The sequence below is a fragment of the Pseudoliparis swirei genome, chromosome 9 (assembly GCF_029220125.1).
Source record: "Pseudoliparis swirei isolate HS2019 ecotype Mariana Trench chromosome 9, NWPU_hadal_v1, whole genome shotgun sequence".
Taxonomy (NCBI): Eukaryota; Metazoa; Chordata; class Actinopteri; order Perciformes; family Liparidae; genus Pseudoliparis; species Pseudoliparis swirei.
In genome coordinates, this window is record NC_079396.1 from 24,232,413 (window position 1) to 24,256,828 (window position 24,416).

The 24,416-nt window shown below is 48.0% G+C and overlaps 2 protein-coding genes across 3 annotated transcripts in view; both read left to right on the top strand.

Moving 5' to 3' along the window:
- Window positions 1-14,678, top strand: part of LOC130199105 (protein bicaudal D homolog 2-like) — a 38,204-nt gene extending 23,526 nt beyond the window's left edge. For both annotated transcript variants that reach the window (XM_056422322.1, XM_056422323.1), the window contains 8 exons: window positions 297-449; window positions 1,489-1,703; window positions 1,794-2,052; window positions 3,438-3,695; window positions 3,790-3,993; window positions 4,780-5,310; window positions 5,685-5,836; window positions 10,039-14,678. In XM_056422322.1, coding sequence (XP_056278297.1) covers window positions 297-449; window positions 1,489-1,703; window positions 1,794-2,052; window positions 3,438-3,695; window positions 3,790-3,993; window positions 4,780-5,310; window positions 5,685-5,836; window positions 10,039-10,408 — 2,142 coding nt within the window. In that variant the 3' untranslated portion in view covers window positions 10,409-14,678. The remainder of the gene's footprint in view (window positions 1-296; window positions 450-1,488; window positions 1,704-1,793; window positions 2,053-3,437; window positions 3,696-3,789; window positions 3,994-4,779; window positions 5,311-5,684; window positions 5,837-10,038) is intronic.
- Window positions 14,679-19,440: 4,762 nt separating this feature from the next.
- Window positions 19,441-24,416, top strand: part of LOC130199524 (FYVE, RhoGEF and PH domain-containing protein 3-like) — a 52,645-nt gene continuing 47,669 nt past the window's right edge. The window contains exon 1 of the mRNA XM_056423085.1: window positions 19,441-19,706. Within this exon, the coding sequence (XP_056279060.1) occupies window positions 19,685-19,706 (22 nt within the window). The 5' untranslated portion in view covers window positions 19,441-19,684. The remainder of the gene's footprint in view (window positions 19,707-24,416) is intronic.

The following is a 24,416-nucleotide window of genomic DNA, read 5'->3' on the forward strand; positions in this document are numbered from 1 at the left end:
GTCAGCACGAGAGAGATGAGGAGGCTTCAGTCTCTGTGGTGCCATCAGAGCTGGCAGGCTGGCACACTTGTGGCCCACTGCCCAGAGAGACACCTGGCACCACACACACACACACACACACACACACACACAGACGCGACGGGTTTGGGCAGATGGGAGCCCCTTCTTACCCAGCAGGATTTAGAGCGTTACAGAGACAATGTGAGACTGACGGTTAAAGTAAAGCAACAATATCACATCAAGTGAACCCAGATTGAAGTGGTGGTCCCCTGACGGCTCTCCCTCTTCCTCCACAGAACAGCCAGATGGTGGAGCTCCAGAGGAATCAGCTGCGCGACGACATCAAGGAGTACAAGTTCCGGGACGCTCGCCTGCTGCAGGACTACACGGAGCTGGAGGAGGAGAACATCTCGCTGCAGAAGCAGGTGTCGGCGCTCAAGCAGAGCCAGGTGAGGAGGGCGGGGCCGCGGGGCGACTCACGCAGCACCACTCATGATTACACCAAAGGTCAGGGGTCACTTAGAAATGTCCTTATTTTTCAAAGCTCGGTTTTTTTCAATGAAGATAACATTAAATTAATCATAAATACACTCTCCACATAGTTAGTGTGTGAATGACTATTCTCTGGTGTTAAATGAAGTCTCTACAGAGGTGTGTTATTGTGTTCATAACATTATAAGATATAATATATGTTATTGTGTTCATAACATTATAAGATATAATATATGTTATTGTGTTCATAACATTATAATATATGATATATGTTGTGTTCATAACATTATAATATATAATATATGTTGTGTTCATAACATTATAATATATGTTGTGTTCATAACATTTTAATATATAATATATGTTATTGGGTTCATAACATTATTATATATAATATATGTTATTGTGTTCAGAACATTATAATATATGATATATGTTGTGTTCATAACATTATAATATATAATATATGTTGTTGTGTTCATAACATTATAATATATAACACATTGCGTCGCCCCAAACGCGCCGCCTGGAAAAATATCGCGTCTATCGCAGCCACACGTTGTACGTTGACTTTTGGTTTGAACGCACCTTTACACTTCATCTCGTTCATCAAATGAGTGGAAAAGGAAGAAGAAGAAAAAACAACCGATCCCCTTTCGCACATCCGCAAACATAAACCGAGAGCTGCGTGTCCAAGTCTGACATTTCCCATTTGATGTGGGCTCTTGTGCCGGAGCTTGTTAATTCTCTCCGGACTCTGTCCTTCATCTTCATCACAGAGGGGCCATGAAACGACAACAAAAGCGGCTCCTCCTCTTCCCCACATCCAATTAACTTAAAACTGATTGGATAGGCACATTTAAATGGAATGTCCTCAATTAACATGATATTTCTAAATAATGCAGATCCAGCATGGTTTGCCCATTTTCACCGAAGCTCCGTCTAGTTTCAGAAAGCTCATTGACGGCGTCTTCCCTCTCCTCCTTTCCCCCCCAGGTGGAGTTTGAGGGTTTGAAGCACGAGATCCGCCGCCTGGAGGAGGACACCCAGTTCCTCAACAGCCAGCTGGAGGACGCCATCCGCCTGAAGGAGATCGCCGAGCGGCAGCTGGGCGAGGCCCTGGAGGCCATCAAGACGGAGCGCGAGCTGAAGGCGTCGCTGAGGAAGGAGCTCTCGCACTACATGAGCATCGGAGACACGCTCTGCCACAGGTACCACGGGAATCGGGCGAGCGCGAGGCCCGCGGAGCCGCCGCCAGGAACGCCGACCGACACTCTGCTCCCCTCCGTGTTCCCTCCCAGCCCCCTCAGCATCTCTCTGGACGGACTCAAGTTCGGCGGCGACGACGGCGGCGAGCCCAACAACGACGACGCCCTCCACGGATACGAGGGCGGCTTCGCCAAGCTGGCCGACGCCATCGCCGGCGACAACAACCACCGCATCGGCCCCGCCGCGCCCGAGAAGGGCGAGCCGTTCCAGCCGGCGCCCGGCCTCGTGGACGACCTGCTGAGCGAACTCAACATCTCTGAGATCCAAAAGCTCAAACAGCAGCTGATGCAGGTTCGTTCTGTTCCTCAATAACCCCCCGGTCCACCGATCAGTCGCCGTCCATACATCGGGGCGCGAATGACTTGATTCTGCAGTGTGTGTGTGTGTGTGTGTGTGTGTGTGTTCATGTTGGGTGAAGAGAGAATCAATAGCAGTATAATGAGATGAAAACAATCAAACCATCTCTAGATATTCTTGGTATCATCCATCAAGTCTCAGCTTGTAGAGACGGTCTTTAAAGTGTGTGTCTTTAAAGTGTGTGTCTTTAATGTGTGTGTCTTTAATGCGGGAGCGAGTCAGTAGATCGTGACCGGCTGCAGGGATCTAAATCCCTGTCTAGCAAAATTAATCCACACACACACACACACACACACACACACACACACAGCCTTCAGGCGGCGGGTGGGGGGCCCCAGTGGACCTGCCATCTGCTTGCTCATCACCCCATGAGTCCAAGCCCACGCGTGATCGGGCGCCATGGCAACCAGAAGGTACGAGGCAACCTGTGGGTGATCGTTGTTTGGAGGCCGAAGGAATTTCATGAAACACGGATGCTGAGGACTAATGAAGAAAAGTCAAAGTCACCTCAGGGTCACACAGAACCCCCCCCCCCCCCCCCCGTTAGAACGTTAGAACCGCATCCGATACGGGTCCCGCAGCAGACGGGCGGCGATCTGTGCTGCCTGCCTGTGTGTGTGTGTGTGTGTGTCTGTGTGTGTCTCTGTGTGTGTGTGTGTGTGTGTGTGTCTCTCTGTGTGTGTGTGTCTGTGTGTGTGTGTGTGTCTCTGTGTGTGTGTGTGTGTGTGTGTGTGTGTGTGTGTGTGTGTGTGTGTGTCTCTGTGTGTGTGTGTGTGTGTGTCTGTGTGTGTGTGTGTGTCTCTCTGTGTGTGTGTGTGTGTGTCTCTGTGTGTCTGTGTGTGTCTGTGTGTGTGTGTGTCTCTGTGTGTGTCTCTGTGTGTGTGTCTCTGTGTGTGTGTCTCTGTGTGTCTGTGTGTGTCTCTGTGTGTGTGTCTCTGTGTTTGTATGTCTCTGTGTGTCTCTGTGTGTGTGTCTCTGTGTGTGTGTGTGTCTCTGTGTGTCTCTGTGTGTCTCTGTGTGTGTCTCTGTGTGTGTGTCTCTGTGTGTGTGTGTCTCTGTGTGTCTGTGTGTCTCTGTGTGTATGTCTCTGTGTGTCGGTGTGTGTCTCTGTGTTTGTATGTCTCTGTGTGTGTGTGTCTCTGTGTGTGTGTGTCTCTGTGTGTGTGTGTGTGTCTGTGTGTGTGTGTGTGTGTCTCTGTGTGACACGGACAACCCACTTGATTTCCAACGCGGTCCGTTCACTCCGCGATCGTCTCACCGCTCTCTGGCGTCTCTCTCTCTCTCTCTCTCTCTCTCTCTCTCTCCCTCCTTTTATAAAGATGGAGCGCGAGAAGGTCAACCTGCTGTCCACCCTGCAGGACTCCCAGAAGCAGCTGGAGCAGGCCAACGGCGCTCTGTCCGAGCACCAGGAGAACGTCAGCCGGCTCACGGAGAACCTCAGCGCCGTCCGCAAGCTGCACGCCAGCAAGGAGCGCCAGTCGGCCCTGGACAACGAGAAGGAGCGCGACAGCAACGAGGACTCCGACTACTACGAGGTGGACATCAACGGGCCGGAGATCCTGGAGTGCAAGTACAAGGTACCGGCGGGAGGAAGAAGGGAGGAAAACGCCTGTTTTTTTTCTTCTTTTTTTCTCGTTATTCTCAACCCGCGGACGCGCCCCCTCTGCACAGGTCGCCGTGTCGGAAGCAGGAGAGCTGAAGGAGGAGCTGAAGACTCTGAAGACGGAGTACCAGGCCTGCCAGTCGCGGTACGAGGAGGTGCGCAGCCGCCTGGAGATCGACGTCACGGCGCTGGAAGGGAAGCTGGCGACGCTGGAGAAGAGCAGCCACACGGACCGCGCCCAGAAGGCCGAGCTGGAGAAGGAAGTGCGCAAGGTGAGACGGCGCTTTAAAAAAAAATTGTATTCCTCAGTCAGGGGTCCCCAAACTTTTTCCTGTGAGGGGCCACATCACTTTTCCCTTCTCTGATGGGGGGCCGGGGTCAGTTTGTGACGATCGCAGGGGGTGCCTAAATGTAAACATGTATCAGGGTTCGTACGGTCATGGAAAATGTGGAAAAGTCATGGAATTTTAAAATTCATTTCCAGGCCTGGAAAAGTTATGGAAAAAAACTTAAATCATAAAAGTTTTGGAAAAGTCATGGGAATTTGTTAAAATCACATGTTAAAAATAAATAATTAATATATTTTAAAAAGAAAGACGCTCAAAATATAAGCCAGCGATAGCTCTCAATACGGAACATTTTCTACAGTTTTCATGTTTATACCGAGATTTCAGTTTGGTCATGGAAATTTGGTTAAAAGTCCTGGAAATCCATTGGTCAAAATGAGTAAGAACCCTGATGTATTGTTTTCCAGAAAGCCACACATAACCAAATATTAATAACCCTTTCCGGGATCTTCACAGAAAAAAATTGTCAGGAAATAAATAACACTATTTATGAAATAAATAATAACCAAACACCGCTCTCTGTGTTCTTCAAAGAAAAAAGTCTTGGATTTGCATGGCCAGAACGAAAAAAAAATTATAATGCGTCTCTGGTCTTCAGGGGGTCGGGCCAAATGTGGAGGCGGGCCTTAGTTTGGGGACCACCGTTCAAAGTTTTTTTTGTAAATATTCAATTTGGTGATGGAACGTCGTCGTCGTTTTTTCCCCCCTCAGCTGAGCGACGTGGCCGGCGAGTCCCAGGGCAGCCTGAGCGTGGCGCAGGACGAGCTGGTGACCTTCAGCGAGGAGCTGGCCACGCTCTACAACCACGTGTGCATGTGCAACAACGTGACGCCCAACCGCGTCATGCTCGACTTCTACAAGGAGGGCAAAGGCGGCCGCAGCAGCCCCGAGGGCCGGGGCCGCCGCTCCCCGCTCCTGCTCACCAAGGGCCTCTTCGCCGAGGCGGGCGACTTGGCGGGGGCGGGGTCCCCGCTGCCGTCCCCCGGCTCGGAGCACCGCCGCGAGCCCATGAACATCTACAACCTGGTGGCCATCATCCGGGACCAGATCAAGCACCTGCAGCTGGCGGTGGACCGCAGCACGGAGCTGTCGCGGCAGCGCGTGGCGTCCCTGGAGCTCGGCGCCGTGGCCGACAAGGACAAGGACGCCTGCATGGAGGAGATCCTCAAGCTGAAGTCGCTGCTGAGCACCAAGCGGGAGCAGATCGCCACGCTGCGCACCGTCCTCAAGGCCAACAAGCAGGTCGGTCGGGTGTTGTTGTTGTTGTTTACGTCGCGGAGGAGCGCTCGGCTATTTCGGCTCCACTCGGCTGTTTGCCGCAAATGCATCGAGATCTATAACAAACGCCACCCCCCCCCTCTCCCCCCACAAAGACGCACAAAGACACCCTGCGTATGCAGTTGCCGTGGTGACCCCTTTAAAGTAAACGTGTGGACATGAAAGACCCCCGTAAACCAGCTGACAATAACAAGTGCCGTCTGACTGAAGTAGGGGGATATGGGCCATGTTCACAGACATATTGCGACAGGGAGTTTCCCCCCCCCGCTCCACCTCCACTTCCAGCTGCTCTGACCTCCCCCCTTTTTGTTGTTGTTGTCCCCCTTGCCCACCCGCAGACGGCCGAGGTGGCGCTGGCCAATCTGAAGAGCAAGTACGAGAACGAGAAGGCCCTGGTGACCGAGACGGTGATGAAGCTGAGGAACGAGCTCAAGGCCCTGAGGGAGGACGCCGCCACCTTCTCCTCCCTCCGAGCCATGTTCGCCACACGGTAAGAAGCCCCCCCTTCCTAAAATCACAACGCGAGCAGATGTTTACCGACATGTTTTTGTTGAAATCCCAAACCGGTCAAAAGTAGATTAAGACGACAAGCCGGTCAAAGGTTCTGTGCATAATCCCTTTTGGCGCACTGCAGAGCCAGACGGTGAGCGGTGTTACGCTAAACCAATTGGGCTAAGAGGGAACCGGAGCTTTCTCCGGCCGCCGATGACATCATCGTTTCCCCTCTCGGGGCCGTGAGCGTGTTCACGTGGCGGTGAGGTGATCACGCTTTAAGCCTCTCTCTGACCGGAGAGGCTTAAACCCCCCCTTCACTGTCCCGGTGCATGAATTACATTACGTCTGTTTTCTGGATCTCACGTATTGGTATGTAAATTGTGTCCCACAGGGCCGAGGCCAGGGGACCCATCGAGAGGCCGGGGTGGGGGCTCGGCCGAGCGAAGTTTCCCACAAGCCCCCCCCCCCCTCCCGTGTCCCCCTTCCATCCTTTCTCACTGCCACTCTCTAGTCATCTGGGGAAAAGAAAGAGAGGAAGGGGGGCGGGGCTTCAGTTAAAGCCCACGGCAGCGGGGGGGCCTCCGTTCTGGTGATCGGCGCTCTGTAAAGGTGGATTTCTGAGACTTGGGAGAAAACTCTCAGCTTCTGATGTGTGGTCTGCGTCCAAGAGGAAGAAAGGAATATGAAGGTTCTTGAGTTACTTGAGATTTTTAGAGTGTATTCGACTGATTTGAGAGGCGCAGGGTCGATGATGTCACCGATTTCTGGTGGAGCTAAGATTCCCAAAGACTCAGCTTCCCCTCCATCATTCATTGGGTCATTCTCTCTCTCCATCATTCCCATCCCGCCGTGACCAATCAAGTGCCAGACGGCAGCTGAAGAGACTCTGTGTGTGTTTCTCTCCCCGGGCGATCGATCGTTATCGATCATTATCGATCGCTGAGTCGTGTTTACGTGATGTTGTAGCCGCTGAGGTTTTTCCGTACGCAGCCATAAATGTCGCAATAAAAACAACGTCGGCAGAACAAGAGCCCGTCTGTCAGCGGTGGGAACCCCCCCCCCCTCCCCCCCTTCAGACCCCAAAGGCCCCATTGTGTCCCTCCGGTCTCGAGAATAAACTCCTCTGGTTCTTTTTTTTTTGCCGGGAAAAAAAACAAAACACACGCCCTCTCTCCCCCCCCCCCCCATGCAGGAGTGGCTGAACCTTCTAAAGGCGCACCAGCCCCCCCCCCCACACACACACGCACCACCCCCCCCGTCTCATACTGGGTTTAATGAAGCGGCGCTGATCCCCGTTGTCTGGGTGTGTGTCCCCACTGGGGATCAAACTGCACACACACACACACACACACACAGGGGAGGGGATGGATTGTGTTTGCGTGGGGGGGGGGGACAAGAGGCGAAAGTTCAAGTTGCGCTCAACCACGTGCGCCGGCAACATCTGCAGCCGCCGCCGAGAAAGGTGGAAGGGATTCCACGTGGGAGAAGTTGTAGTTGTAGTTCTTGTTGTAGTTCTTGTTGTAGTTCTAGTTGTAGTTCTAGTTGTACCTTATACATGCTTCCTTTGGGCAATATTATCAGGAAACACTCCATAAACTTTCATTGTTATGCAGATGACACTCAACTATATTTATCGATAAAACCAGAGGAGAGCAACCAACTCTGTAAAATTCAAGCATGTCTTAAAGACATAAAAACATGGATGACCTGCAACTTCTTGATGTTAAACTCAGACAAAACCGAAGTAATTTTAATCGGCCCTGAGCACCTCAGAGATCAATTATCTGGTGATGTGGATTCTGTAGACGGCATTGCCCTGGCATCCAACACCACTGTAAAGAATCTTGGCGTTATCTTTGATAGGACTGCATTCTTTCATCTACGTAATATTTCAAAAATCAGGCACATCTTGTCTCAAAAGATGCAGAAAAATTGGTTCACGCGTTGAGACTGGATTACTGCAACTCCTTATTAGCAGGCTGCTCTAATAAATCTCTTAGGTCCCTCCAGTTGATCCAGAATGCTGCAGCTCGTGTTCTCACTAAAACTAAGAAAAGAGATCACATCACTCCTGCACTAGCTGCTCTGCACTGGCTCCCAGTAAAATCAAGAATCACTTTTAAAATTCTTCTGTTAACCTACAAAGCCTTGATTGGTGATGCTCCATCATATCTTAAGGAGCTTGTACCATATTGCCCCACTAGAGAGCTACGCTCACTAAATGCGGACTACTTGTAGTTCCTAGAGTCTTAAAAAGTAGAATGGGAGCCAGAGCCTTTAGTTATCAAGCTCCTCTTTGGAACCAGCTTCAATTTCAGTCGGGAGGCAGACACAGTCACCTCGTTTAGAGTAGACTTAAGACCTTCCTCTTGACAGAGCTTATAGTTAGGGCTGAATCAGGTTTGCCCTGGTCCAGCCCTTGATATGCTGCTATAGGCTTATAGCTGCCGGGGACGTTTAGGATGCACTGAGTACCTATCTCCTCTTTTTCTCTCCTTAAGGATGAATTTTCATCTCTCAATCACTCGTTACTAACTCTGCTTTCTCCCGAAGTCTTGACTTTCGTCTCATGGGGTCATCGGACCCTATGAGACGGCATAGATCTATCTGCCTGATGGATCGTCTGGGGAATTCCTGCTCATGACTACGCCACTGTCCTGTTGAGACTCCGCCCCTCCTCCCGCCATCTGCCTGATGGATCGTGGAGGTCTCCATCGTGGAATATGCCTACTATGAACTATTCATACACTCTGTCATATTCATTGAATGTATTTTAACTCTAAATCTGTCCTTCTGTACACATTACATCTATTGCATCTGTCCATCCTAGGAGAGGGATCCTCCTCTGTTGCTCTCCTCCAGGTTTCTTCCCTTTTTTTCCCCCTGAAGGGTTATTTGGGAGTTTTTCCTGGCCCGATGTGAGGTTTTGGGGCAGGGATGTCTATGTGTACAGATTGTAAAGCACTCCGAGACAAATTTGTAATTTGTGAAATTGGGCTATACAAATAAACTGAATTGAATTGAATTGTAGTTCTAGTTTTAGTTATAGTTGTAGTTCTTGTTGTAGTTCTAGTTGTAGTTCTATTTGTAGTTGTAGTTCTAGTGAGCAGGCATCGGCATACAAAAGATGAAGGTTTTAAAAAGCGTAAAAGTTCCCCAATAAAGTTATCAATCAAACACCAGGTAGAGAAAAGAGAACGGGTGAGGCAGCAGTTCAAATATACGGGAGAACGGTTCCTCCTCCTCCCCCTCCTCCTCCTTCTCCCTTCGTAGAAGTGTGTCAGTCATTACTTTGACGGCTTTGTCAGCCACAATGAAAGTAGGCATGAGAGCGAGAAAGAGAGAGAGAGAGAGAAAGAGAGAGAAGGTGACTACAGCAAAGAGAGGGGGAAGGAGAGGGGGAATAATAAAAAGAGAAGAGGGCTGGCGTGGTGAGATAAGAACCGGGAGAAGAGGTTGTGATTGAAAGAGAGATGAATGAGAGAGAGGTAATGAAAACGGGGAAACGGGTTTTAGAGAAGGAGAAGGGCGTGAAAATGAAAGGAGAGCACAGCCCCCCCCCCACCACCACCACCTTCAAAAACTCGTTGACTGACCCACGTTCTGTACCTGTCCAGCCTTAGACCCCCCCCCCCCCACACACACACACACACACACACACATGGAGGGATGGGTGATGATGTCGCAGTGCAGCACCCAGCTGCCACACATCGAGTGCCATCTTGCACAGAGATAGGAGGAAGCAGATGTCTCACTCCGACTGTAAAAGTTGAGATCAGGTGTGAGCGGCTCCAGCGTCCCCCCCCCCCCCTCCGGCTGACGACGTACGCAGGATCTTCTTCTCCTTTTTGCGTATGCTATCCATCCTTACACATGCACTCCTCCACATCGTACGCTGAGGCGTCTCCCCTGGTCGGGGAATGGGGAGGGTGCTCTTCAAAAGCATCCATGTTAACCCTCATCACTTGATGATGATGATGATGATGCAGGAGCTCTCTCTCTTCTGGTTGTTGTACCGCGTGGATCACTGGCTCCACCTGGTGGCGGCAAACGGAAACACCGGGAGCTCGAGTTCCAGTTGTTCTCGTCTCCATGACTGTCTGTGTTTCTGTGTTTCTATCTGAAACACGCATCGTTGTGATGTCTCTCTCTCTCTCTCTCTCTCTCTCTCTCTCTCTCTCTCTCTCTCTCTCTCAGGTGCGACGAGTACGTGACCCAGCTGGACGCGATGCAGAGGCAGCTGGTGGCGGCGGAGGACGAGAAGAAGACCCTCAACTCCCTGCTGCGCATGGCCATCCAGCAGAAGCTGGCGCTGACTCAGCGCCTGGAGGACCTGGAGTTCGACCACGAGCAGATCCGCCGGGGGGGCGTCGCCAGCCGGGTCAAGGCCCGCAGCAAGGCCACCAGCGCCGCCGCCGCCGCCGCCTCCGCCTCCACCACCCACGTAAGTCAGAGTCTCACCTGCTCTGGCACCGGCCGGCCGGAGCTCCACAGCGCCATGCCCAACGGCATTCTGGGAGGCCCGCCGGCCTTTTGCAGCGAGAAGTACAAGATCTACTGTGACTGAGGGGCGGCGAGGCAAGAAGTCCACAAGGTTAAAGAGCCCCGCCCCCTGCTGTGCGACTCACCGGCTGTGTGTGTGTGCGATGTGTGTACCGTGTGCACCCGACGTTTGGACTGTGGTAGACATCTATGGCATGTGGATTATAGCCCCCCCCCCCCCGGTTATATAGGGGGGTGGGGGTGTTGTGGGTATAACGGTGTGTGTGTGTGTGTCTATTCTCTCCTCTGTCATCGTGCTGTTCGTATGACGCGTGAGGTGGCAGCTTCTGTGTGCTCGTCTGTGCCCCCCCCCCCGTCTGAGTGTGTAAGAGTGCACACATCGCCGTTGGGGGGGCGGGACTTCGATGTCGATCTGACTGTTTTGTGCTCCTTTAATAAAAAGCCCCCCCCCCCTCTTCCTCCTCCTCCGCCCTGGACCCCAGCCGCTCACCCAATCAGGTCGCTCTCGAAGGAACGATGAACTTTAAACGTAAAAATATGCAACCTCCCTCTGAGGGGGGAGCGCGGTGGGACCCCGCACGGAAATTAATCACAAAGTGTGTGTTTGCGACTGGTTTTCTAACGGCGAGGGGAGGAGCACCTTGTGACCACAGGTGTGTCGTGAAGCCGCGCGGCTTTGCGGCTTTTTCAAACCTTTTGTTTCCGTTTTAATAAACGGCGTCTTCATGTCGTCTGTATGCGGCTCAGGACGACCTCCTGGACTCCAGGGGGCTCTACGTGGTGGAAAGGGGGAGTTATTTGGTGAAACGCAGGAGTGATATTCCACGTTATATATATATATATTTATATATATATATATTTATATATATTGGTCACTGTGAACAGAGATACAATATAGTTTTGATTCGCAGACGAGTTTTAATCCTAGAAGAGCACAAATCCAGACGGAAAGGAGCGAGGCCCCGACGACGTCCGCAAACAGGGGGGAAAAGAAAAAAACTACCGATCGATCTATCTGCTGATGTAAAGCCCCCCCCCTCGCCCCCCCCTCTCCCTCGCCCCCTCCTCCAAATCCCCACATCCTGTCTTCTCGCTCTATTTTTAGAAAGATCGACCCTAGCTCTCAAGCCTGGCTCAAGAGAGGCCTCCCCCTGTGGCTCGTCGCCGCTAGATGACCCCCCCCCCCCCCTTACCAAGCATCACCACTCACCCTTTAACTAGAGCGAGGAATCATGGGGGAAGTTCCCGATATTTGCCTCCGTGTGTGTGTGTGTGTGTGAGCATCTCCGTGACGGGCCCTCGTGTGTGTATAGCGGTTTTTCACCTTTGCAAATCGCGGGTCCGTCGGACGGCGCGGGCGACTCTGTGTTTTTGTACCCGCAGCTTTAACCCTTTGCAAGAGGAGCTCTCAGTACGTGGAGCTCGTGTTTTTTAAGGAGTCCACGTTTAGCTTTATGGTGCCAAAAGCAGGGTTGATGAGCAGATCCTGCAAGATTGATCAAATTCTGCGTTTTTTTTCTACGATGCTATATATTTAAAAACTACAACAAATCTATATTCTTAATAAGATCGTGTTCAGGTTGTAATCTTGCAGGATCCCACAAACCAGTGTCGCTCCCTCAGGGGAGACCGAGAATTCGGCTGAGTCAACCCTGCTTGAGCGAGCGCCTCCTTCTTTTAGAGGTCAGTCCCTCTTTTACAAGTGCGATACATTGTTTTATATATCGGTCAGAGAGGAGAAAAGGAAGCCAGACATGCTGGTGGAGGAAGCCAGGTGTCTGGCTGAGGGAGGGAGAGAAACAGAAGAATCCAGGGAGAAACTCCTGGTAATCTTTGGAGGAAAAATGTTAATGAATTAGTCGAGCCTCTAGCCCCTCCCACAGGGTGGGATTGGGACTAGAACCCCCCCCCCCCCCCCCTGTCTCCTTCTTAAAGATGAAATCCTCACGTCTAGTTTAAAAAAGTAAACTGGCTCATCTGCTGTCCTATAAAGCTCCTCCTACCTCTGCCTGCAGGCTCCTCCCACATCACCTTTTTTAAATGAAAAATCGGATGTTCTACACGATGCATCCGGTTTCTCACGCACGTCGACCCCGTCCTCCATTAACCTGCACGGCCCGTGTGGAAACGAGACCTCTTTTTGGTGACCCCCCCTGGTGGTGGGACAAAGGCTTCAAGGACTCGAGGCCTTCCGAACCTCCTAGCCCCGCCTCCTTTTGACTAACTCGGCCGCCTCGTCGCTCTAAAATTGACAAATGATGCTGATCTGTTTTGTTTTTCTTGGTTCTTTACATGTAGGGCGACGAGGTGCCGACGCGAGGCTCCTTCTCACCGAAAAAAGAGTTTGCACTAATTTGGACTCGAGGACAAAAAAAGAAACGCTAAATAAAAACAAACAGAAAACACTGATTTCGAGATAAAGTGCTGCTGCTGGAAGCCGACGGGTCCAATGAGCCGTGCAGTAATATGTGAGTTATAACCCTCCAATGAGAAGCCAGGGGGGACCCGGGGTCTGGTTTCATCTTTTTGTCTATTATTTAAATTTTTTAATCTGTGCACTTTTATGAAATAGGATTATAACAGACTATTATTAACCTGTAGGGAAGCGTAGCAGTTCTCTGGTTTGTGAGTAATCCAGCGTACGGTTCTAGAAACTATACGACGTCTGAAAGGGCTCCGCAGACCCTAGACCTGCTAGTAAGACTTGATCCTCCAGACTTTATCCATCGAATAATCACGTCTCCGGTTGTTTTGTCACACCGTACGTTCAGCTGTCGTTGTTTTTTTTGTTCTGAGCGGGGGGAAAAAGAAAGAAAAAAAATCCAAATTCTGGTTTTTTTTTCTTCATGTATTTATTATTCCTAGGAATAGTTTTGAAAATAACACAATGAAACTTGACAAACGCTCCGACCCACGTAGGTAAGTTGTGTTTCGGGGGGGGGGGGTATTCGAGTGGTATGATATGCTTTTTTTCCTCACTTCTTCCCGAGGGCGTTCCACTGACGCGGGATCACTGGCCGCCAGAAATTCTCTGCAAAGTGGCGACAATAAAAATTCCAAATTGGAATTGTCTCGTTCTCTCTCGGTTTTCATATCGTGCCAAATCCCGGCGCAGCGTTGAAAAGAAACGGAGACCGACCGCAGGATTTTCATTTTTTGGTGTTTGTTTAATTCTTTGTTTCCTGACCAGTAGTGCCTTTCATTGTTTCAAGAGAGAATCTTAGACTAGTATTTAATGTTTTACCTGATTTATTCTTTTATTTAATTTAATTTTTTCAGGTTTTAAAATGACTGTGAGCAGCAATAAGTGCAACAAAAAAAGGGGGGATTTCCCCCGAGTGAGGTCGTGAGAGGAATTAGCTCAATACAACTTGACATTGTGTTGAATTCTGCAGGTCAGTGATCCCACTCATTTAAATTCAGGGGTATTAAGAAACGGTTTGTTTTTTATTATAGCAAACTTATGGGAACCAAATGAAATCCCGTTTGGCCTCCGGGCATCGTTCATGTTCTGGAGTCGATTATCGGAACCATCCACGCATCTTTAATGGTGAAGGTAATGTGACATCGATAGTATTGTTTAAAAGAAATGTGCCCAGAGCACTTTTTTTATTTTTTTTATTTTTTAAAACATCTTTGAGCATTATGTTTTCAGGAAACAGAAAACAAAAAATAAGCATCAACAAGCTCGAATAGTGCCATTTACAGCCAACGCTTGCTTGTTGAGGCGTTAAAAGTTATCAATGCGGACGGCGAGAGAGGAAATAATAAAAGTGCAATTCAGGTAAAAGTTTAACATTTTCAATAAGAGGAAAATAAACTGTTTTCTGACGACGTTTTCTGTTTGCTGGAAGCCATAGCGTCGAGCTAACACACCTTTATATCGTCATCTTGTGTTTTCAGTATTGATCCATAACGAGAGTTTGATATCTTTTTTTATATGAAATAACGACGTCACCTGTGTGTCGGGTATTTATTTTGAATTGTCATGCAGTACTGTATTCTTATCAATAACGTGCATTGCGATTTAGTGGCATATTGATTACGGCTAAATGTCCTATGCATGTTCCCCCGGTCATGGGACCTTTACACAGGAAGGAAAACAAACGCGGGGACTTTTTGGGAACCGGGTGTTTTTGGGGGGGGAAAAATGAACGAAGAGAAAACAAAAAGTAAAGTCTGATGTATTACTGCTGAACTAACCCAATGAAAGTGTGTTGTTTGTTTTCTCGTCGAGGGGGCGGGACATCTGTGTAAAGGTAGTCATGCTGGCTGACAACAACAAAAATTTGAAAAAAGAAATTCAATAAATGTGACTTTGGTTCCAAGACCTCCTCCAAGTGTTGTTATTTCTATATTTACAGCTCGAGCAGCAGAAGAAGGGTTAACCAGAGGGGGGGGGGGGGGGCATGATCACATTTCACACAATGCACAAAAAACATTTCCACCGCGGACCCCCACTCTTCTCTTCTCTCTTCCTGCCGTCTCTCTTAAACCTCCCTCCCGTCCTCCCTCCATCTCGTTTCCTTTCCTTCCCCCTTTTCTCCCACGTACTCCCACGTGTCGATCGGAGCCAGTTTTCGTCTGACCTCTGGTGAACCCGGCGCTTCCTGTCCGGGGCTCCGGAGGCCGGCGGAGGAGAGGAGCGTAAAACCAACGACTTCACTCGAGTATCGGGAGATGTGCGAATAAAAGTCATCGACTTAGACTCCCGTAACCCAGGAGGACATATTCTAACATCCCATGAAGGTACATGTCGCATGTGTTCACACAAAGCTTCCTTCCTGGACTCTTTATGACTGACAGAAGCTGAATATTAAAACTATGCAGCCAGGAGAAGAAGAAAAATAAATAGTTTTCACTCTCATTGTTCAACATGTGACTTCCAAGTGTTGCAAATAACTGGTTTAGTTATTATTTCAATACATATACACATAAAAACAGCCTCACACACCAGTTTGTAATCTATAATGTGTATTTGTTTTCCTCCCACACATATGTGGAGGTTTGTTTTTGGGAGCTATTCTATATTCTCGCCCACTTTTCCTCTCGCATCTCCAGAGGGACATAAACTCCTGGTTGGGAACTGGTGCTTTTAAGTATTGTTCAAACTAAAAGATGCTGACATCTTTTTTTAAATTGCTCTTATGAAAACTAGTCCTTTACTTTATTCTATGGAAAATGATTTCTCCCTGCTTTATTTATAGTTTTGTTACTATGGTATTGTTTTTGTTTCTTTATTACCTTCGCATTGAAAATGCAGAAGGTAATGTTTTGATCGCCGTGTATTTATTTATGTGTATGCGTGTTACTCGCATAACTCAAAGTATTAAACCGAATCTCATGAAATTTGGTGGGATGATTGGTTTTTTTACCATAGCGCGGTCAATTTCTATCCAATTGGCATGCAACTAATGCCAAAATGTTCATAATTCAATGCCCAATCTTGTGATATGCGAAGGTATGCGCTCTACCGAGTGCCCGATCTTGTTCAATATGTGTTTGTTTTTTACTTCTCTATACATAGAATCAGAAAAATTTTAATATGTGTATGTGAGATTCTGAACACTAATAAAATAAAAATTTTAAAAGACAAAAAAAACTCATCCTTTAAAGAGTGAGCGTGTCATCCTTAAACCATGTGACCTGTTAGCCTGGACAGATTCAGGCGGCCAGCTTTCATTTATCAGACCAAGTTCAACCAAAAGGAGCCTGAACAGCTGGATGAACTCTAGCAATGTAGCATTATTGTTTTAATATTTGTTTAATATGCGTAGCCCCTTTAACCATAAATCAGTCAAAACATTCAACGAACCTGATGTATTCAGTTTTGTCCTCCAAACGCATTATTTAAAAAAAGGAATTTAGGCAGCAGAGGCCAAAACGTCTTAACTTTTAGTCCGTAATTTGGGTCAAGCTCCAACGATACCACACTTACAAGAGCACTAGGGTCATCAGGGTTATTATTTTATTATTATTTTTATTTAGACAAAATATAACCTTAAACATGTTGCACTCTACAGCATCTACCACTGACTCCAACACACTGCTCTGGTTCAGTACAGTGGAACCATGTAACCCCCCCTCCCCCGGATTGGAAGTGAAGAGCAGAGTATTAATGATAGCCAGCAGGCAGAGGTCAACAGGCGGAGGTCAAGTCGCTGATGACATCACCGGAGCGACAGCGGAGCCTTTGTTGGTGCCAGTCTGCGCTTATATCCTCCCCACCCACGGGCAATATGGGTCAATGGGATTCAGTCCATCTTGCTGTGTGTGTGTTTCGAATCACAGCTGATGCACTATTAAGTTTCACCACGTGGGGTCCCTATAATACAGCTGCTGACATCTTCACGAGCCAGCCTGGGCTCGAGAAGAAGAAGAAACAAAGAGCCTTATTATTGATGTGCGTCATGTGATGGATCCACGTCGTGCAGCTGATCTGCCACACGGTGCCTCACGTGGATGTTGTGTAGGGGGGAGGGGGGGAGGGGCACGCGCACACATTCCACACACGGCTCCTCCCTGCTGTGAGTCACGCGTCACCTCCTCCTCCTCCACGCTCAGTGTCAGGACACGAGGTGCTGATGGAGGCAGGGTGTGTGAGGCTTCACTTTGCACCTGGAAAAAAAAAAAAGGAGCCCAGAGTGAATGAGTAGCCTGGGTGGAGTGAGTGTGACGTGGTTCCAGATGAGCACCACCACACCTCCAGCTCACACTCATCCGCGTCGAATTTCACACCCGTCTATCTCTTCGGTTCATCTGCCTCCATTTCCCCTCTTTGTTAATCCTGATTGTGTTCTTTCATATCTCACTCTCGCGTCTGGCCTCCTCTCTCCTATACTCTCCTCTCCTCCCCTTTCCTCTCCTCTCCTCTCTCCTCTCCTCTTCTCTCCTCCTTTCTCCACTCCTCTCCTCTCCTTTCTCCTCTCCTACCCTCTCCTCTCCTTTCTCCTCTCCTCCTCTCCTCACCTCTCCGCTCCTCTCCTTTCTCCTCTCCTTGCCTTTCTCCTCCTCTGCTCCTCTCCTCCTCTCTTCTCCTTTCTCCTCCTCACCTCTCCGCTCTTCTTCTTTCTCCTCTCCTTTCTCCTCTTCTCTCCTCTTCTCCTCTCCTCTCCTCTCTGGAGGAGCCCCGGGGAAGCGGAGGAGGAGGAGGAGGATGTATCCCAGGGGCCATGTTTGGTGTTCTGCTTTAACCGGCTGCAGGAGAGGGAGGCGGGGGGTACATGGTCTATTTAAAACACTCTTTGCCTTTCAGACTCTCGGCAATGTTCACGTTGCTTCACTAAAGCGAGAACAAAAAGAGAGGATGAAACCAAAAGAGGGCGGTCGTCGTTGTATTTGTCTGCAAAATGGGAGTCAAGTTTTTTAATGTGTGCAAATTATGCAAATAAGAGAGTCGGAGACAAATGAGGGGAAGGGGTGATGAATGGAGGTGGCTTATTAGAGAGGAAGGGTGTACAGGTCAACGGAGTGGCCTTTTGGCCTGGGGGGGGGGGGGGGGCTGTGGATCCGAGGAGGCAGATGAAAAGCGTGCAGCAACAAGGGCTTAATGATGCGGATAGAGGAGAAGTGTGCTTCCAAAAGATTGAGGGGGGGGGGGGGGTATAGACTGAGTGGTTAGGAGGGTTGGAGGCCACACAGATGTTCAGATGCATTCAGAGCTTTATTGTGTAAAAGCCCAGAAGCTAGATTCACTTAACTTAAAATATATAAAGAAATATCTCTCTCTCTCTCTCTGTGTGTGTGTGTGTGTGTGTGTGTGTTATCAAAAGTAAAAGTGCTTATTCTGAACTGATACATTATTAAATATGATATTATTAATTATGATGAGGTATACTGTAGCAGTGAGGAGGAGCTCGTCGGATGTTTTAGTCCATGACGTCACGAGAAGTTTAACGAGAGTTGGAGAGAAGACGACAAAGAAAAGGAAAAAAAGAAAAGTAGAAACCTGCTCCACACATTTATTTTACATTCATGTTTGTTTTATTTCTCTTTTTTTTTTTACGTTTCTCTGATCTTCTTTGTTTTCCATTTATCTCTCCGGGCCTCAAACATCTATTTAAATGAAACCAGCTCAGAAATTTGGAGGCGAAATCACTTCATTTTGTTCTTTTTTTTTTCACGACTCATCTGAAACACGACCCGGGGCACGAGCCGCGTCTCTGTGGAGAGTCACGCGCCAACACAGTTGGTATATAGCCACTGTTAAAACAACGACAACAACTTTACTTTAACATACTCGTCGAATGAATGATGTGTGATTTGAAATGCAGAATGTTAAATATGAAAAGTAAAGCGGTGGCCTAAATAGCGGATACAACATGGCCTATAATTGTTCAAATCAAAACCCACCTGTTCAAAACTGCTTTTAATGTGTGATTGTGTGCTCTCTACGTTCTTATTTGCTTTTATCGTTTGTTTTTATTGTAATTTTAGTTATTTTTATTGCATAGCTTTTAGGATACTTTAACTATGTGTTGTAAAGCGTGTTTGAGTATTTTGAAGAGCGCTATAGAAATGTAATGTATTATTATTATTATAACATTTCCATGTGAAATGTATTATAAAGTATCGCCTACACTCTCACTGGCATTCAAGATAATCGATTACAAGATGAGGAGGAAAGCAGTGGCGTGGAAACACAAGAAGAGATTTCAAAGAAAAGAGCTATATCTCTAGAAATAGGCTTCATCCTTTAGGAGTGCACGTGACCGCGCTGTCACGCCTCTGTGCGCGCGGGCATGTCACGTGGCTTCAAACAAACGCAATATCACTTTAAAGTATAACCGGAATGTATATTAAGCTAACATGGCGACTGATTACACGGTGAACACATCCACTTGGGTATTGAAGCTTTTTTTTAATTCCAAGCGGATTTCCAATGAATGAATGGGGGTTGTCGTGCCCGCGCCTCCCACCGGGAGCGTGCTTCTTCTTCTTTTTTTCTTCTTCTTTTCTTTTCCTCTCTCGCAGAAGAGCGAGTTGAGTTTCAGGAGAGGGAGAAGGAGGCGCTGCATGGAGGAGGACGACGGCGCTCTCATTCTGCACACACACACACGCACACACACACACACACGCACGCACGCGCAAAGTCTATCGCGTACGTTAGGAAAGACATGAAGTGTCCTTAGTGTGTGTGTGTGTGTGTGTGTGTGTGCGCGCGCTTTTGTAAATTTTTTTTTTTTTAGCTTTATCGGCGAGCAGGAAAAGGGGGATCAGAAGTGGAGACGCTCCTCCGACTTTACTCCCCCTCCTCCTCCTCCTCCTCGGATACTCTGGAGCGTGTTGCCAGTTTCTCCTTGAAAAAGCGGATTCAGCAGCGAGAGGAACTTTGTGCAGGATGCAGGGGGCTTCAGCGACTGGTGAGTGGGAACCGCTTTATAAAGGCGGGTCTCTTCTTCTCCTTCTTTTTCTATTTCTCTTTCTTCTCCTCTGTCCTCTTAAATAGAGGAACAAACCCTCCTCGGTTTTCTTAAGTCGTTTCCAAATGGCTACACTTCTTTTCCTCGCGCACGGAGTTTGAATTCCGAAATGCTTTTAACAGCTGTCACCGAGACAGCTGCGCCCCCCACCACACACACACACACACACACACACACACACACACACACACACACACACACACACACACACACACACACACACACACACACACACACACACACACACACACACCGACGCGGCGTACGGAGTTTGTTTGGGGGCTGACACGGCGAGAAAAGGAGCCAAACACCCCGAGACACACACACACACCCACGCATACACATACAGAAACACACATACACACACACACACACACACACACACACACACTCTATATTAACACATCGCACATTTCTGTAGTACAAATCCAACAATGAGAGTGTTAGATTTGATAATCAGTAGAGGTGTCATTCATCCAGCTCACTACTGTGTGTGTGTGTGTGTGTGTGTGTGTGTGTGTACGCGTGTGTGTGTGTGGTTTCCTCCTCTACATTTCTGATTGTGGGGAGAGAGGTGCATCTCTTAATTACACTAATCTACCTCCACAATCACCAAAGGAGGGGGTCCTTTATCTTCCTTTGTTAATGTTGTGTGAGTGTAAGTGTGTGTGAGTGTGAGTGAGAGTGTGAGTGTGTGTGTGAGTGAGAGTGTGTGTTTGTGTCGCTGTGAGAATCAAACTCCTTTTGGAAAATTTGGCTAAATCTCGAGATCTCTCGCAGAGGCCTCGGAAATATAGTGCTAGCATGCAGACAAAGAAGGGGAGGGGGTGATGGGGGGGGGGGTGCTGATGGGATGATATCAGGCTGCAGCAGAGGTGAGCTATGCAGAGAGAGAGAGAGACAGAGAGGGAGAGAGAGAGAGAGAGAGTGTGTGTGTGTGTGTTTGTTGTGAGGCTCGGGGGAGGAATCGATCCGCCGTCCTCCTGGCTGACTTTCTTTTTTTCCGGCAGTCCAGCAGTGAATCGTTTTTCTCCCACACACACACACATACATACACACACACACACACACACACACACACACACTGATACGCACTCTCATTCCCAAGGCCTTGCTCTTTTTTAGGTTTGCAGTTCCCTCTTTCTCTCCCACACTGTCCCAGATCAATCTCTCTGCCTGCCTTTTAACCCCCACCCTCCCCCTCCCCAACACACACACACACACACACACACGCACAGATGAAACACATCCAATTAGTTATCTTTTCTGAAGTTCCCTCAACCCGACCAGCCCGTGCACTCTCCCAAATGCTTGTTTTGGTGTATACAATGGGAGGGAGGGTGTGTGTGTGTGCGGGGGGGGACAAGGTCACAAGGTCGTAATGCATCAAATCATTGGAGGATCTCCTCAAATACATCACACCATCACAAACTAACCGGTGGGACGGAGGATGGATGGCATTCCTCTGACTTGTTTTTCAACTTCCGTGACTTTAAGCTCTCTGTGACTGTTACACCTTCATGAACGTGTGTCGACGACTGCGGTTCGTTCCATTGGTCATGTTACCTGACGGGAACCCCGGGACGCGGTCATGTGACTCAGGTGAGCGCTGAGACCACGTTAGAGGGTTTCGATTGACGGTGGGTGTTGTTGTTGTTGTTGTTGTTGTTTTACCGTAATATACTAAAAACAGGAGTGTAGTTTTTCCTCTCCATTAGAGAAGTAGATGCACTTTTCCTCACTCTAATATATAATCCAGGGGCGTCCGACTCATTTTCACCGTGGGCCACATCAGCATCATGGCCGCCTCTTAAAGGGCCGGTACTGAAACACTGTGTAAACTCCTCCAGAACATATTGTTAAATAACTCTCTTTGCATTTGATTATTGTTCATTTGAGTGAAGAACTAGTGTACATCAGAACATTTCTCTAATATTATAACATAAATCCATTTAATTCAAAACCTTCAAAATAAAAGCATAGGATATTTTTCTTAATTTTTTTAAGAAAAGGTGATCACATGCCTTTCAAGTTGTCAGGGGCCACATAAAATGACGTGGCGGGCCAGACTTGGCCCGCGGGCCTTGTGTTTGACACCTGTGATATAAGAGGACCTTAAGATTCACGTTATTATTAGTTTTATTTCCCCAAATTGTATGTTTTCTGTTTTTTAAATTAGTCTGACTTCTGTGTTTTATGATTGAAGCACATTTTTCTCATATAAAAAAAAAAGTTGACGTTTTCAACAATTCCTGGATATCAATGAATATGATGTGACACTTTTTTTGTTTGTTTGTGAGTCAATACTGTGTTATGAAACACAACATTGCATCCATTCGAGCCCTTCATGCTAAGCTAGGCTAACCGTCACATGAGATCCACAGCCACACATTATCTTCTCTTTCTTTACAACAAAAGCCATTTTCATTGAATGTCGAACGCCGGCAAAAAGTGTGTATTCACGTGTGTGTGTGTGTGTGTGACTCAGTTCGAGGCCCATTCAGAAGCTCCAGGCTCTCCCGGCCCGAGTGTCACATTGATTTTCCTTAACGGTGGTCATGTGTGTGTCCTGCTGTTGCAAAGGGCTTCGGCTAAGACGTGAGTGTGTGTGTGTGTGGCGGCGTATGAAAACCCTAAACGGTCGTGGTGGCACCGGCGCGCCCGTTGAACAGGTTGTTGAGTCATTTGAAAGGTGTGTTTTTAAATGTAATTGTTATATTGATATGCACATGTTATCATGCCCTATTAGTAATCCGAAAAGAATATCGTCACGCCGACATAGGTTTCACCGCACCTCTCCGTGACGTCAGGCGGTGGCGTGCGTTTCCTTTTTTTCACTCGTGACTCCTGACTATGTTCCATCAAAGAGGACTTGTTTCTTTTTTTAATGATTTTTAAGGCCTGAAGTAAAAGTAAAAAAAAAAAAAAGAATAAAAGAATACAGTGTTGGTCATTTAGTTAAGTTTCGTTCAACCCAAGAAGTATTTCATAAGATATATTTAATTGGCGGTTTTGAAGCCTTGAGTTCAGCATTTTGGTCGTCGCCATCTTGCTTTTTTTTGGGAGCCAGAGAGTGACACGAGAGGGTGGCTCACGAGCTGAAAACACGCTGATATGGTGAGGCAGAAAAGTTCAACTCCCAAAGCGGATAACGCCAAGGTCGTGACCTGTCAATCACACGGTAGCCCCTCCCCCTTTATGGTCTATTTGACTCTAAATGGACCATCATTTACTAGGTGAGCATCACGCTGTATTGAAGAGGACTTTAAACTAGAGCTTGAGATCATAAAATCATGTTTATAATGTTTACTGAGAGAAGTAAAGTCATTTTCTCATAGACTTCTATACAACCAGACTTACTTCTGCAACCAGAACCGTCGCCCCCTACTGGCCAGTAGAGAGAATGCGAGTTCAAGACATTTTCCTTTCACAGCCGATAGTTGCCACCTGGTCCTGACCCGTTGAGGTTCGTAGCCGTTGCGATACGATGAAATACATTTTATATTTATTTATTTCCGCTGCTCAAACTTCTTTTTTTAATAATAACTGTGACAGGTTCGTGGCCGCCACCGGTAGGTTTTCCCCCCCCTAAGCCCCAAGGAATGCGCAACCAGAGGGAACGTTGGTAACGTGTTTTATTTGAGCGCTCTGACCGCCGACTGTGTCTCTGCTCATGGCTCCCCTCTTCCTCCTGTCCAGCTCCTTTATGGGGACAGAGCCTCGCAGATACACAAACCCAGATTGTCATCAGCTGGTCTGATGACAATCAGACCAGCTGATGACAATCAGACACCGTTCCCTGAACCACACCCCAGCTCCACCCACTCTGCAGCCGAGCTTAAACACCCCCCGCTGCCACAATAACAAATAAACCAAATTCATAGAATGACCTTTACTACCATCGTGGCCTCAGTCGCTTGGCCTTGAAGTCGTGGACCAGCTGGTGTTTTATCTTTTTTTTTAAATAATCTTTCAACGGAGGCCTAATTTGGCGCCTGTGACAAGGCAGTTTTTTTGGAGCACAATGAAGGGGGGGGGGGGGGGGCGTGTTGTGAAATTAATATCAGAAGCAATAAAGAGAAGATCAGATCAACTGTTGCTTTTACAGATTAATAAGGAGGAGCGAGCTGCAGCGAGCGTCACGACAACGCATCGGGAGGAGCACAATATGTTTATACTGGAGTACAACATCGTCGGGTCTGGCTGACACACACACACACACACACACACAGAGACAGAGACAGAAGGCGGAAGTGACCTAGTTTTCCTAAATGGTACCAACTGTTGAGGCCCTTTAATTAATTTATTTTTTGATATGAAAAGAATCAAGTCGCGTGTCACCCGATACAGCACCGGCCCGTTGGATGCTGAGCATATGACCCTGTGGACTGAATGGATCTCATCCCGGCCCTCTGCATGATAAGTGCCGGTCTGGGGGAACTTCTTAAAGCGTCTGTGTCTGTGTGTGTGTGTGTGTGTGTGTGTGTGTTCATTGGATCGCTGACTGATTCCAGTCCATAAATTATTTTTTACGGGTCTATTTTCTGGGGCGAATCATCACGTCTGCTCTGAAAAGTATTTTTGTTTGTGTGACAGTCGAGAGGCCGGGAGGTTAATTCCTCTCTGAGTCGGCGTCTCCTCTGCAGTCTG